Source organism: Arvicanthis niloticus, chromosome 16, assembly GCF_011762505.2.
Source record: "Arvicanthis niloticus isolate mArvNil1 chromosome 16, mArvNil1.pat.X, whole genome shotgun sequence".
Classification (NCBI taxonomy): domain Eukaryota; kingdom Metazoa; phylum Chordata; class Mammalia; order Rodentia; family Muridae; genus Arvicanthis; species Arvicanthis niloticus.
The window spans coordinates 6,119,273-6,131,331 of NC_047673.1; the positions used below are offsets into that span (position 1 = coordinate 6,119,273).

Sequence of the window (12,059 nt, forward strand, 5' to 3'; positions counted from 1 at the left end):
TTTGGAAAAACAAAATCTAATTAAAAAGAAGGCGCCCAATGGTGGCTGGGTCAGACTTGGGTAATGTACTGATAAGAAGCATGTGGTCTGGCCCCAGCCTAGCATGCTCAAGTGTCAGCCTGTGATCTGCCCTAGACAAGGGTATGTCAGAAGAACTCACCCACTGAATAAACAATATCATAAAACCCAGTGTCCCCACCAATCAGAAAGCATCATCGATGCTGAGTGAGTTTGTTTATACATCCAAAATAAACCTATCTGATCCAGAGACTAAACGACTACCTGATAACTAGGATTTTTTCCCCAACACTGACCCATTTTCCTGCCTGCCTTGGCAACCTCATCTTAATTTTAATAGGCCATTTCCTGACCAAAATTTAGGAGTTATTTTAAACCACTAACCCCAAATGGTCTTTAATCTCCAGGAAATGGGTTTGGTTGTAATGGGACACAAATCAGATCTTCCCAGTCAGGGAACCAGGTGGCTGAGGCCAGGGAAGGGAAGTGTGGTGTGCTGTGGGCCTGTATGCAGGTCATCGCATGGCCCAGCTGGGCTCCACCCTGGCTGACCCCCACACAAATGTTCACTGACCCCCCTCAGCAGGTGAGTGACCTAAATGCCACCACCAAGGCTGGCAAGACTCAGACAAGCCCTGTGAAATGACTCCTTCTCTTCCTGATGAAGAGAAGGGTTCACAGGGAACCAGGGCGAATTAATTCTCCAGCACCCGCTTCTTCACACACCAGAAGCATGTTGCTGGGACCTTCTAAGGAGCATGCTAGTCGCCAACAATAATGGCTCCAATAAGAATCAAGATAACAAGAGTAAGAAGGGGGCATTTCACATGCAACACTGTGGCTTCAATCTAACAGCGAGTCAACAGACATCCCTAGATGCTAGCATGCTGATACCATTGGGCTGCTGGCCAGAACCTAATCATACACCAAGAAAAGCTACTGCCCAGAAAAAGCAAAGAGAACAGCTAGAACCTAGTTCTCTAGACCAGTAACATCTCCCATTAGAAAGTTAGAACCTCCAAGGCACCCCACACTGCTGATCCAGAAACTGGGTGTATCCTCTATCCCTTGGTGGTGCTGATGCTGGTATGAGCTTCACAGTGCTGAAGTAAAGATCCAATCCATCTCCTCCCACCCACCTGCCCGGTGACATCATTACTTGGCTATTTACTCCTCTAAGTTTGCTTTTCACTGAACCAGGTATTGCTTGGCATTAAGCAAGCACTGCATAAATGCTTTGCAAACAATAGCTCATTTTCCCCTCATCAACAGGGTCACTCACAAGGAGGCAAGAGCCTGTGTGGAAGCATGTACCACCCCCCCAAGCAGGGCAAGGCAGATCCTTAGTCCCTTCCTCCCGAGATGTGTCCCATTGTCTTTCCAAATTTCGTGCTTGCATCTGATTTCCTAATTCTCTTATTAGAGAAACAGGTTTTTCTTTTGTCTGGCTAAGCTTAGGTCACCGGGATTGAGACCAACCCTCTCCTCTGGCATATATACATTGAGTTCTAGCTAACTTTCCAACTTATAGATTTTTCCAAGTGACCATTATAATAAATGGACCAAACTCTGGGTCTGTGTTGTTTACCTATGGAAACCTCAAATACTGCTGTAGTAATAATGACGCCATCACCATCCAATAAGCCTTGATTACAGGGGCATGCTGGTCCTAGCATATGCAAAGCACTCACCTAGATGACAACTCTGCAAGCTGAGATACTATTGTTCCATAGGAAAGCCAAAGATGTAGCTCAAAACTTAAGGGCTAATGAGGGGCTGGAGAGATGGCTGGGCGGCTAAGGGTGCTCCCTGTCCTTCCAGAGGACCTGAGTTTAGTTCCTAACACCGGAACAGGCAGCTTACAACTATTGTAACTCCAACTCCTCCAGCTCCAAAGGCCAAACTCCTCTAGTCCCTAGGTACAGCATTCACATACAGTTTTTTTAAAAACATCCTTTTTTTTAAATTAAGAGCTAATTAGGAAACACAATTGCCTGAACATAAAAAGACACTAGAAAGCTACATAGTAGCCAATCCTTCGCCAACTGTATTATATATTCATGTTGATTTTTACAAGATAAACACAGGGAAAAAAATGTCACAATAGTTCCCTTTAGGTTCATCAGTCACCTGCTTAAACAGGAAGTGAGTGCTGCCCTAGAAACTGGAGTGCTAGGTAAAGCTTATCCTTCAGAAGATACATGGCTTCCAATACCCAGGAAATGTCATTGTTTTCAGGAGGATGACTGGCTGTCTTAGTCAGAGTGTCTATTGCTGCCAAGAAACACCATGACCAAAAAGCAAATTGAGGAGGAAAGGGTTTATTTAGCTTGTACTTCCACATCACCACTGTTCATCATTGAAAGAAGTCAAGGCAGGAGCTCAAACAGGGCAGGAACCTGGAGGCAGGAGCTGATGCAGAGGCCATGGAGGGGTGCTGCTTACTGGCTTGCTCATCATGGTTTGTTCAGCCTGATTTTTCAAAGAACCCAGAACTACCAGCCCAGGGATGCCACACCCACAATAAGCTGGGCCCTCCCCCATCAATCACCAATTAAGAAAATTTCCTACAGCTGGGTCTTATGGAGCCATTTTCTCAACTGAGGGTCTCTCCTTTCAGATAACTCTAGCTTGTGTCAATTTGACATATGTCTTGGGAAGACTGAGTTTCCTGTATCTCTATAAAAGCGGGTCTTTGCTTTTCAAAGTAGAAATTAAACAACAAAATAATTAAGCCATTTTAATTAAGTATTAAATACAGGAGAAAGTCAGCTCCTCTAGAAAGTGTGCTGAGTTGCTGGGCATGGTGCCACATGCCTTTAATCCCAGCACTCAGGAGACAGAGGCAAGCAGACCTCTGTGGCTTCTAGGCCAGCCTGGTCTACAGATCCAGTTCTAGAACAGTCAGTGCTACACAGAGAAAACCTGTCTCAAAAAACAAAAAATGAAATCAGATTTAAAATAAATATATATCTAGAAAGTGTGCTGAGCAGTGTCCAATTCCAATCAGGTAAATCTCACAGGAATGAATAATCAATCACACAGATGGCTTCCCATCTATATGGTATGTTAGGCAAATGGCTTCCCATCTATAGGGTGTGTTTGGCAAATGACTCCCCAGTTGGTATGTTAGGCAAATGGCTTCCCATCTATATGATGTGCTGGGCAAATGGCTTTCCATCTATATGGTGTGTTGAGCAAATGGCTTCCCATCTATATGGTGTGTTGGGCAAATGAAATGGAATAACTGCTCCCTCAGTTCACAGCCAGTGTCTCCTGATGTCTCTTGGACAAGAGAGGCTCCAAATAAAACAAAATATGGACTTGTGAACAGCAGTCTTCCCAAAGAAGTGAATAGCATGGGCAACAGGGGATGCTGCTCCTTAGCAGGTGGTAATGTCAGCAGCACACTGGGCCCCTGTGGCAGGTGAGGTGTAGGTGCTACCTCTGCCTCAGGCACCACGCTCACCTCTTACCACACACCAAGAGAGATTTAAAACCCAGATTACATGAAGTATGCTTATAGTCTGTGGTGTAAAAGCCAAACCTGGCCAGCCTTTCATAATGAACATTACTAAGCCACGGAATAAACTATTTACCTATGTCAGCTCCGTGTGTGTTTCCATGTCGTGTTTAGTCTGTGCAGGAATATCTGCTCAGAATTCCAAAGTCAGGGAAAACACCTCCCTGGGCCATTGATCTTCCTTTGTGCTCTCTAATAATGCCACGGGATGGACACTGTGACATAGTTTCCAGGAGCCAGTACACAGCCCCACCAGGACTCCCTGGGGAGAATGAGGGAACAGCCTGGAAACATCAGGACCAATTAATTACCAGTGATTAATTCATGCCTCCGCCTATGAGCCAGGCTCTCTCCCTAGCATAGTCAAGGTGCTTTAAAAAGATGTGGCCTTAGGCATCTTACAATTGGCAGGGATGTCAGAATGAAGCTCCCAAAGATGACGCCATAACAAACTATGTGTTGGAAAGAGCCTGCCTTTGCTGGTGTTTGCTTACTTACCTCAGGCACACAGCTTTCCTGCAGCACACAGGCCTCCTCCATAAGGTGCGATTATCCTCACCTTACATACTGGGGCTTGGACAGTAATGGTTCTCATTATGATGAACTTTAAAATCCTGTGCCACACTCTAACTTTAGGGAGCTCTGAAGAACGGAGAAAGCTAAGGGAAGACAGGCATGTTGCAGGGACGAGAGCATCAGAAATAAACCAGACCCTATGATGTCGGGTTGTGTGGCTGATGCTTGTGCAGGCCATACACGCATACTGAAAGGGTCTACATAGCCAAGTGTGCTGTGCTCAGACACTGCAACAAGAAAGAAGTGTATGATTATGATAAGACCACTAGCCCCACACTGCAGAAGTGTTAGAGAGCAAGGAAGAAAGGCAGAGCAAGGAGGTGACCCTGCCACAAGCAGGACCTAGTGTGTCTCAGAGCCGTGGAGAGGCCAGGAGAGAAAGACACAGCTCCAGAGCCATCCGCCATCCCAGTTATTAGGAAATAACCAAACAGGAGATGGAGCATCAGAAGGCCAAGCGGGATGAGAAGCTGAGAAGTCCCGCTCTGCAGAAGTTTGAAATCCAACGGGGACAGCTAGGGTGAGGTGTCCTTCTCCAGCTATAAGCTTAAGATGGCCACGGTCAGGGGTGAATGCTGCAGAGTGCAGGGAGCGGATGCCTGGGTAGAGAGCTGAGAAGAGAAGAAAGCAGAGGCCTACACCATAGACGTGCCCGGTGGGGCTGGGACAGGAAGCAAAGGGCAGCAGACAGCCTTGCACCCCAGGATGAGGTCACAAGAACAATGGCCCAGAGTACAGGGTGGACCCAGGCCCCTGAGTTACAGACTGCCAAACATTAACCCCAAAGGAATCCTAGAGTTCAAACCTCAGAAGACATCCCCAATGACCCGGCTCTAGTTTTGACCTTCCATTGTGTGCGGGACAATGGCAGACATCGTACTTGGTATTGTTCCACAGCTCACACATTTGCTGGTCGGGAAGAACAATGCCCCAAGATCCTGCGTTAGGCTGTCTATTGTTGCTCTTGCTTACTTTGTCCCAGGGTTCCAAATGCCAGACCCGCTTGAGAGACACTTTAACGAGGTTAATCTGTTTCCAAGGTTGGGAACAATCGCTGTTCAATACTATTCGGTTGTGAACAAACATCTTACAATTCATCCTAACAGAGATTCGTGCTGGGGTCGACCCATGAGGCCCTGCCCTTATCTCCAAGGCTCTATGATCCTGTGTGACTCCCAGGTTCCATTGTCTGTAAAACCTTTCCCAGCTCCTCACTAAATAACCCAGCTTGTTAGGCCCTCCCTCCATTCTCAGGAGTATGCCCACTGCTGTTAATGAATAATGAGGGGGTTCGTGAGGTCCCTCCTACCCTTGCCCAAATCCACATAGGCCTTCTGGGTCAGTTCCCAAAGACACTCCTATCTTTTACCCTTACTTAACTTTCCAACCTCCCCCCCCCCACACTCCCAGGAGGTCTCCCACCTGGAGAGAGGAGACGTGTCACACACTGGGCTGTGCACTCCTTATCTCTGATGGCGTAGTCCTTGCCCTTCTCTTCCTAGGCTTTGTAAAACCAAAGGTCAGATACACCAACAGCTAATCCCCAAAATAGCTCCAAAGAGAGATTTCAAGGTCATTGTGGGATGCAAAGACCCTTAAGATTGACAGATGCCAGGAAATGTCCTGCATTCTGCAGGGCAGTGCCATAACAACCAGGGACTTCTAGCCCTCACATTTGGCGGATAACGTCCTCCCAGTAGTTTCCTCTGTTCCCCCAAAAGCTAGACTGAGTTCTCCTATGTCTTTGAGGTTCCTCGGTTGTGGTGCTGTCTGATCCCCAGTGTGTATCCTCAGGTTACTGTAGGTTACTCCCTGGGACCTGCTGCATGGCCAGTGCCCGCCTGGGACAGGGCAGGAAGTAGATGTTCCAAGCTCGTTTGTGAAATAAAGGAAGAACAAAAATGTACATATAAGGAAGGGGAGGGTGTGACTGCAGGGGAAACTGAGGCACAGGGTTCAAAAGCACTCTAAATATCTGCCTAATAAAAGCAAACGTGAACCCCTTATCCCTGAACACACTCACGCAGTGTACACCCAGTACCTCGTCAGTCAGCACCTCTGGTGGAGCCCAGTCTAGCACACACATGGCTGATGCACAGACCTCTGGTTGATTCAGAAGCCCTTGCCCTTTCCCAGTCCTGATCCTTGGAGAGGAAGAGAGAGAGAGAGAGAGAGAGAGAGAGAGAGAGAGAGAGAGAGAGAGAGAGAGAGCGCGCTGGGGACCGTCCTCACTAGCACCCCACGCCCAATGTGCCTTGTTGGGGATACATAGCAAACCAGCCTTCTCATTTATACACAAACTCAAGGAGAGCTGCCCAGACTGGCATGGGAAGCTTTCTCCCCTCTTCGAATGAGCTCTTTGGTCATTCAGTCCCTGGAGACATGACTAATGTTCAGGAGACAGCAAGACTGCTGGGCAGGCATGGCCACACTTAGGGGAAAGTTCGCATCCCAGACCCAGAAAAGCAATTTGATGAGCATCAATGGAGCGTGCTCGCCCAGCCTGCACACCACCCTGGGCCCATCCCCAAGCAGGCCCGTTGCATCTTACCATCTAAATGTTATGCTTAGAGGATGTTTGACTTGGAAAATACAATGGAGGCCACTCCATGGCTGTGGTACCTCTTAACAGCTAGTTTTAAAAGGAGCAGGGCAAGCTGTTATTGATACTGTGAGAAGGACACAGATTTCTAAATGAGGGTGATGTTGTTTTAAAATGGGTCTTCTTGCATACCTAAAGTCATATGTCCGTTAGCAGGCTTGCTAATCCCGGGTAAATGTCTTAGGGTGCCCACAGGCCAAATCGCTTAAGATAAGACAGCTTGAGGAACAGAACAGAGCCAGTATCCAGGAATGTACTTGGTCTTATAGGACAATTAATAGGAAACAAATCAATGTCAAGCCTCCCTCAACGCTAGCTGGTTTGATTTTTCAAGTAAGATCAGGAGTTCGTGTGGCTGACTCATGTGTCTAAAGTCCTTAGTGTCTGGACATGAGACCTCACAGCTTTGCTAACACGATCGTTCAGAAAAACCTAAGTCCAAACAGTGGCCAAGCTTTTCCATCACAGTGACCTATCCTGGTCCCCTTAGAAGTTCTAGATCTTTTGGTAAATATTTTCCACCCTGGAGACTGAACCCCGGGCTATAAACCTGCCGAGTAAGCACCTCACCATGGATGGAGCTTCACCCATAAGCCTCTTTTTACTTTTTTTTTATTTTATTTTTTTAGGGAGGGTCTCCGTAAGTTGTCTGGGCTAGCCTGGAACGCATTCTGTTGCCCAGGCTACCCTTGAACTTGAGATCCTCCTGCTTTGGGTCTCCAAGAAGCAAGAACTACAGGCCTGTACCACCAGCAGGTCCAGCCCAGAGAGCCTGCTCTTTTGAGAAACTACCCTCAGCAAAAGAAAGGGTAGTTAAACAGCTACCTGCGGTGAAGGTGGAGACTGGGAGAGGAGGGAGCCCTCTGAAGTTGGTTGCTGATGTAATCATCCTTCTTCAGTAACCAATGAAGAAGCTGCCATCAGGGAGGCAAAACTCAAGAAACCCCCTAGTAACGTTACCAGTTTATTCTAGTACGTAACAGTTAATAATTTATAGTATAGTTGATCAGTATCGCTCCTGCAGGAAAGAGGTGAAATTCTTAAAAGAGAAAGAAAATGCACGATTAAGGAGTAGTTTCTTTTAAAAATCGGAAGCCGCAAACATCGCTTTTAAGCATTTGAGGGGGAAGGCAAACTGGAGAGGCCACACCTTGTGGCCTTTGGGCCTGCATGGCTGTCACAGCAGCAGCAGCTGAAGTGTATTCTCTAGAGGCGAAGGCAGAAAGTCTGGCCGGGTTCCTCCAGAGCTGGAAGTCTGGCTCTTGCAAACATCTCCCAGCGCCCTCCTGGCCAAGCACAGCACCAGAGGAAACAAAAACTAAAAAAACAATTTGCGCAGGGAACAATGCTATGGAGTTTCGCTTTGGTTTCACACTCAAGTCTAAATGTGGTTATAATTTTCAGGCACACACTCATAAAAGGCAAGAGTCGAGGCAGAGACTTTTAGGATGCGGAGAAGAGCCCGCGTCTGTTCTCAAGCGTGCCGTAGGCTACACAAAAGTCGTGGGAAAGCAAAAATACAGATGTTTCCAGGCAAACGGCCCAAAGCCGTTCGGCCTCAACCATCACGGTCTCCAAACAACCAGAAACACACCCAAAGCGATTCCCCCTGCACATGTGTGTGGGACTCTGAGTGGCGTGGGGTGTGCCTGGCCATCCTTCCAGCCCCGACCCACTCGCGCTCCCCGATGAGCGCCTTGACGATGAGGGTTCAAATCTCACTGGCTCCTCGGTACCCTCACCCCGCCGTGGTGCGCGCTAAGCTTCAGTCCCTTCCTAACTCTCCCGCACCCAGCCCATAACAAAGGAGGTTCCGTAATGGATGTGCGATCACAGCCCACAGGGACCACGAGCGGGAGACCCGGGGGAAGAGTGCACCTGGCCGTGCCACCCGCGACACCCTCGAGGGCCGGGCGGCTTGACCGCGCCAGGCGCTGGACAAAGAGGCCTCGCGGGGCTCCGGGGGTGCAGGGAGGGAGGCTGGGGAGAGCAGTCCGCAGGGGACTCACCTTCGCAGCGGCTCGGCTGCGCTCCTCGTGGAGCAGAAGAGCGGCGAGCAGCAGCAGAAGCCAGACGCTGAGCCGGGGCCCCATGGTGGCGCGCCCGGGGCCGCAGGGGACCAACAGAGACGGCGGGGAACTGCAGCCCGGCTCCGGTGGGCCGCGGCGAGGTGCTCAGTCTCGGAGGGCCCGGGCGTGAGCCCTGCTCACCGTCCCGGGTGCGGTGGCTCTGCGCAGAGACCTGAGCGCGCCGCCCGAGGAGCTCCCCAATTTGTTGGCGCTGCCCCCTCCCCTCGGCAGTGCGCGGGCGGCGTCTCCAAGGGGAGGACCCTGCGGCGCTGGTAAGAGGCGGAGGCTGCGCGCCGCTCGGGACTTGGTGTCGCAGGGAGTCCAAACGCCCGGGCGCTCCGCACCCAGCTCCTCCCGCGCCCCGATTCCACGAGCCCCTTGGCTCGCCAATCCCGGGCAAGCACCGGCAAGGCACGCCGGGGCCGGGAGTCCGGCGCCCACCAAGCAGAGCCAGGCCGGCCTGGCCGCCAGTGTGCAGCGGATCAACGCTTCTGCAGGGGCCCATGCGCGCCGGCAGCAGCTCCTGACCCTGAGGTGAGAGCGACCTCCGGGAGGCGCCGAGAGCCAGGCCCCAAGTCGCGGACTTGTAGCGCTGGGGCAAGCTGAGGCCGCGCGCTCCGTTCGATCGGAGCTGGGGGAATAGGGATCGCACTGCATGGGCTGAGCAGCTCCAGGCAGGGCCTACGGAGAAGAGTCTCCCTTTTTCTGTCTCCTAATAGGATAGAACTTTGGTCACCCCGCAAGGAAAAGAGAGACATTACTGAGGGGTCAGGGTGCTACCTGCAACCATTGCTAACCCGCTTTGTCTCTTGCCTCCAGGTTAGGAAGGGATCGAGCCGAGCCTAGAGCTCAAAGACTGGGATCATGGACCGAGTGCGGTTCGCAGCGTCTGGCCCTCCCCTGCGAGGGTAAGTAGCCTTCTGCCTGGTCTCCTAGGTGCAAGGGACATTGCATGCATCTTTCAGGAGTTGACAAGTTGGGGTCCGCACATTCACGTCGCTCTCTTACTCTCCTTCCCTCTCCTGTGCAGGTGGCTGCTGCTGGCGACTGTGACAGTGGGGCTCCTGGCTCAGAGCGTCTTGGGGGTAAGTACGCTCGAACTCCACGCGCTTGGGAGTTCCGTGCCAGGGTTGGGACACTCGCGGAGCCTCGTGGAAGACAGGCTCGCCGAGCCCACCTGAGTGTGCGTGTGCGTGTAGGTGTGTGCTACTGTGTCTGCCAGCCGCGCGTCCCGTGCAGCGCAGGAGTCGGCCCTCTCTCGGGAGCTAATAATTAAAACGTAGCCTCAGGCACCTTTTGCTGCCAAGCTTTGGCCTTAGCGGTGAGGAAGGAATGTCTGTCACTAGGCCACGAGGCGCACGGATGAAGGGGGCTGGGAGCAAAGCGTTCTCAGAAACTCAGCGGTGGTGTCCAGGCAACTGTGATGGGCAGAGAGCATCTTGCTTAAATATGAGTCTCTGGGGAGGGGCGGAGCAAGGAAGAGACAGCCTCCTGCTTTAAGGTTGTTAGGGAACAAAGGGATAGAAACCGCGGTCTCTACCAAATCTCGAGTAGGCCCTGAGGAGCCACAGGCCAGAGGGAGGCCTGTGGTCCCGAGTTTCTATGGATTGTTTACTATACCTGTTGCTCCTTCCAAGGCCAAAGCAGGCCTGCTAGAACTGCCTTTGAACTGGACTGAAGGGATGCACTGGGGCTTCCATGCATATTAAATGTAGCCAATTCTTAGAGAGCTGTGCCAGTGCCACCCAGGTGGAGGGTCGCCTCATGGGTAGTACTATTTAAAAGAGACGTGAAAATTGAAAGCCTGGGTCAGGTGTCCTGTGTGCCCTGTTTACCTGTCTATGGAGTATCCAGTGCCTAGACAGAGCTTGGAGACACCAGTACACTCTATGTGTCTAGAACCAGCATACCCTGGGGGGAAGAGCTCTGCTTCAGCCTCCTCCCCTTTCCCTCACCTAGCTAAAACCATCAGTGATTCTCAGGCTTGCTGTAAGTGGGGACTGGTCCCACTACAGAGTAGGTTGCCTGCTCTGCTGGGATGCAGGGCCCAGCATGAGGAGAAAAGGGAGCTCTGACCAGACTTTGGCAGGTCAGTCCTGGCCAGTCTTACAGCTTGAGTCTGTCTTCTTCCTGCCCCAGTCTTCAGCCCTGACTTAAGAGCAGAACCTAAACGTTGGAACAGCCATTACCTATGGGCCCTCATGCATGACTCCCACTTGGCCTGGATCCGTAGATCACAGCGGCACTTAAACCCACGTTCCTAGAAAGTGACAGGCAGTGTGGCGACTCCCACAGCCCTGAGCCGCTGCACAGCTATCAGTGTCCTTAATCCTGAGAAGGAAGACCTTCTTGGGCGTCATTTTTTAAACTCCCGGAAGGGTTTGCTATGGAGAGGCATTTTGCCCAGCTCTGCCCTCACCTCATGACACCAAGCCTCAGTTTCCACATCCCTCAGAATATTTGCAGCTTGTCCCAGAGGCCATACTCCCTCCATGGCCTCCACAAACCTTTTCCCATGCTACAAACCCACCTTAGTGTCCCTGACCCTTTACTCTTGGATGTGACCAGGAGCAGGTATTTCTCAGAAAAGCCACATTGCTGAGAAAGGCTTTCCAAAAGCTTCAGACCCCATCTCAGACATTCCAGCAGGACTTTCTAAGGCGCTGCCTGGAACTCTGGATTCCCAAGATACAGGAAACTTTGGGAGCCCTGATCTGTTCGCATGAGCTGAGAGACAGCATCGAGTGTCTTCAGTGTGCTTAGTCCATTCTCTAGGCTTTAGATTCTGAATGTGCAAATGCATGTGAATCTGTGCACCTGCAACAGTGTGCAATTAATGTGGCTGTTTGGTCCACTGTCTTTCACAGCTGGTGCCTGTGACATAATTTCTTGATACAGAGAATTCTTCCTTGTGGCGGGGAAGAATTCCCTGTATCCCTGCCCCTCCCTTCTTCGTCTGCCCGATTCTGTGATCCTGTTCCATTGTTTTTGGTATCTGGAGTCCTCATGGAGTGGACCACTACTTTTATCTCATGGTGCTTCACGCAGAAGCAGCTGGGACTTGTTAGTGGAAAGGATGGGCAGTTATTCAATGGGTGCTTCTTCTATACCAATTTGTGTGCCTTCTGGATTCCTGAAAATGTTCTGGAGGGTTATCCTTGGCTCTTCTCATGATGGGGTTTTCCTTAGTCTTGACCTTGAGCAGACAGTATAGCTCAAACACTGATTTTGGAAAGTTGGGGGCAGGGGTCCCTCCTCTACTACTCCATTG

The 12,059-nt window shown here is 50.7% G+C and overlaps 2 protein-coding genes across 3 annotated transcripts in view; one reads left to right on the forward strand and one right to left on the reverse strand.

Moving 5' to 3' along the window:
- Col4a1 (collagen type IV alpha 1 chain) overlaps positions 1-8,965 on the reverse strand; it is a 119,398-nt gene extending 110,433 nt beyond the window's left edge. For both annotated transcript variants that reach the window (XM_034520011.2, XM_076913798.1), the window contains exon 1: positions 8,729-8,965. In XM_034520011.2, the coding sequence (XP_034375902.1) occupies positions 8,729-8,812 (84 nt within the window). In that variant the 5' untranslated portion in view covers positions 8,813-8,965. The remainder of the gene's footprint in view (positions 1-8,728) is intronic.
- A 14-nt stretch (positions 8,966-8,979) lies between these two features.
- Positions 8,980-12,059, forward strand: part of Col4a2 (collagen type IV alpha 2 chain) — a 139,874-nt gene continuing 136,794 nt past the window's right edge. The window contains exons 1-3 of the mRNA XM_034520012.2: positions 8,980-9,322; positions 9,608-9,696; positions 9,819-9,873. Of these exons, the coding sequence (XP_034375903.1) occupies positions 9,653-9,696; positions 9,819-9,873 (99 nt within the window). The 5' untranslated portion in view covers positions 8,980-9,322; positions 9,608-9,652. The remainder of the gene's footprint in view (positions 9,323-9,607; positions 9,697-9,818; positions 9,874-12,059) is intronic.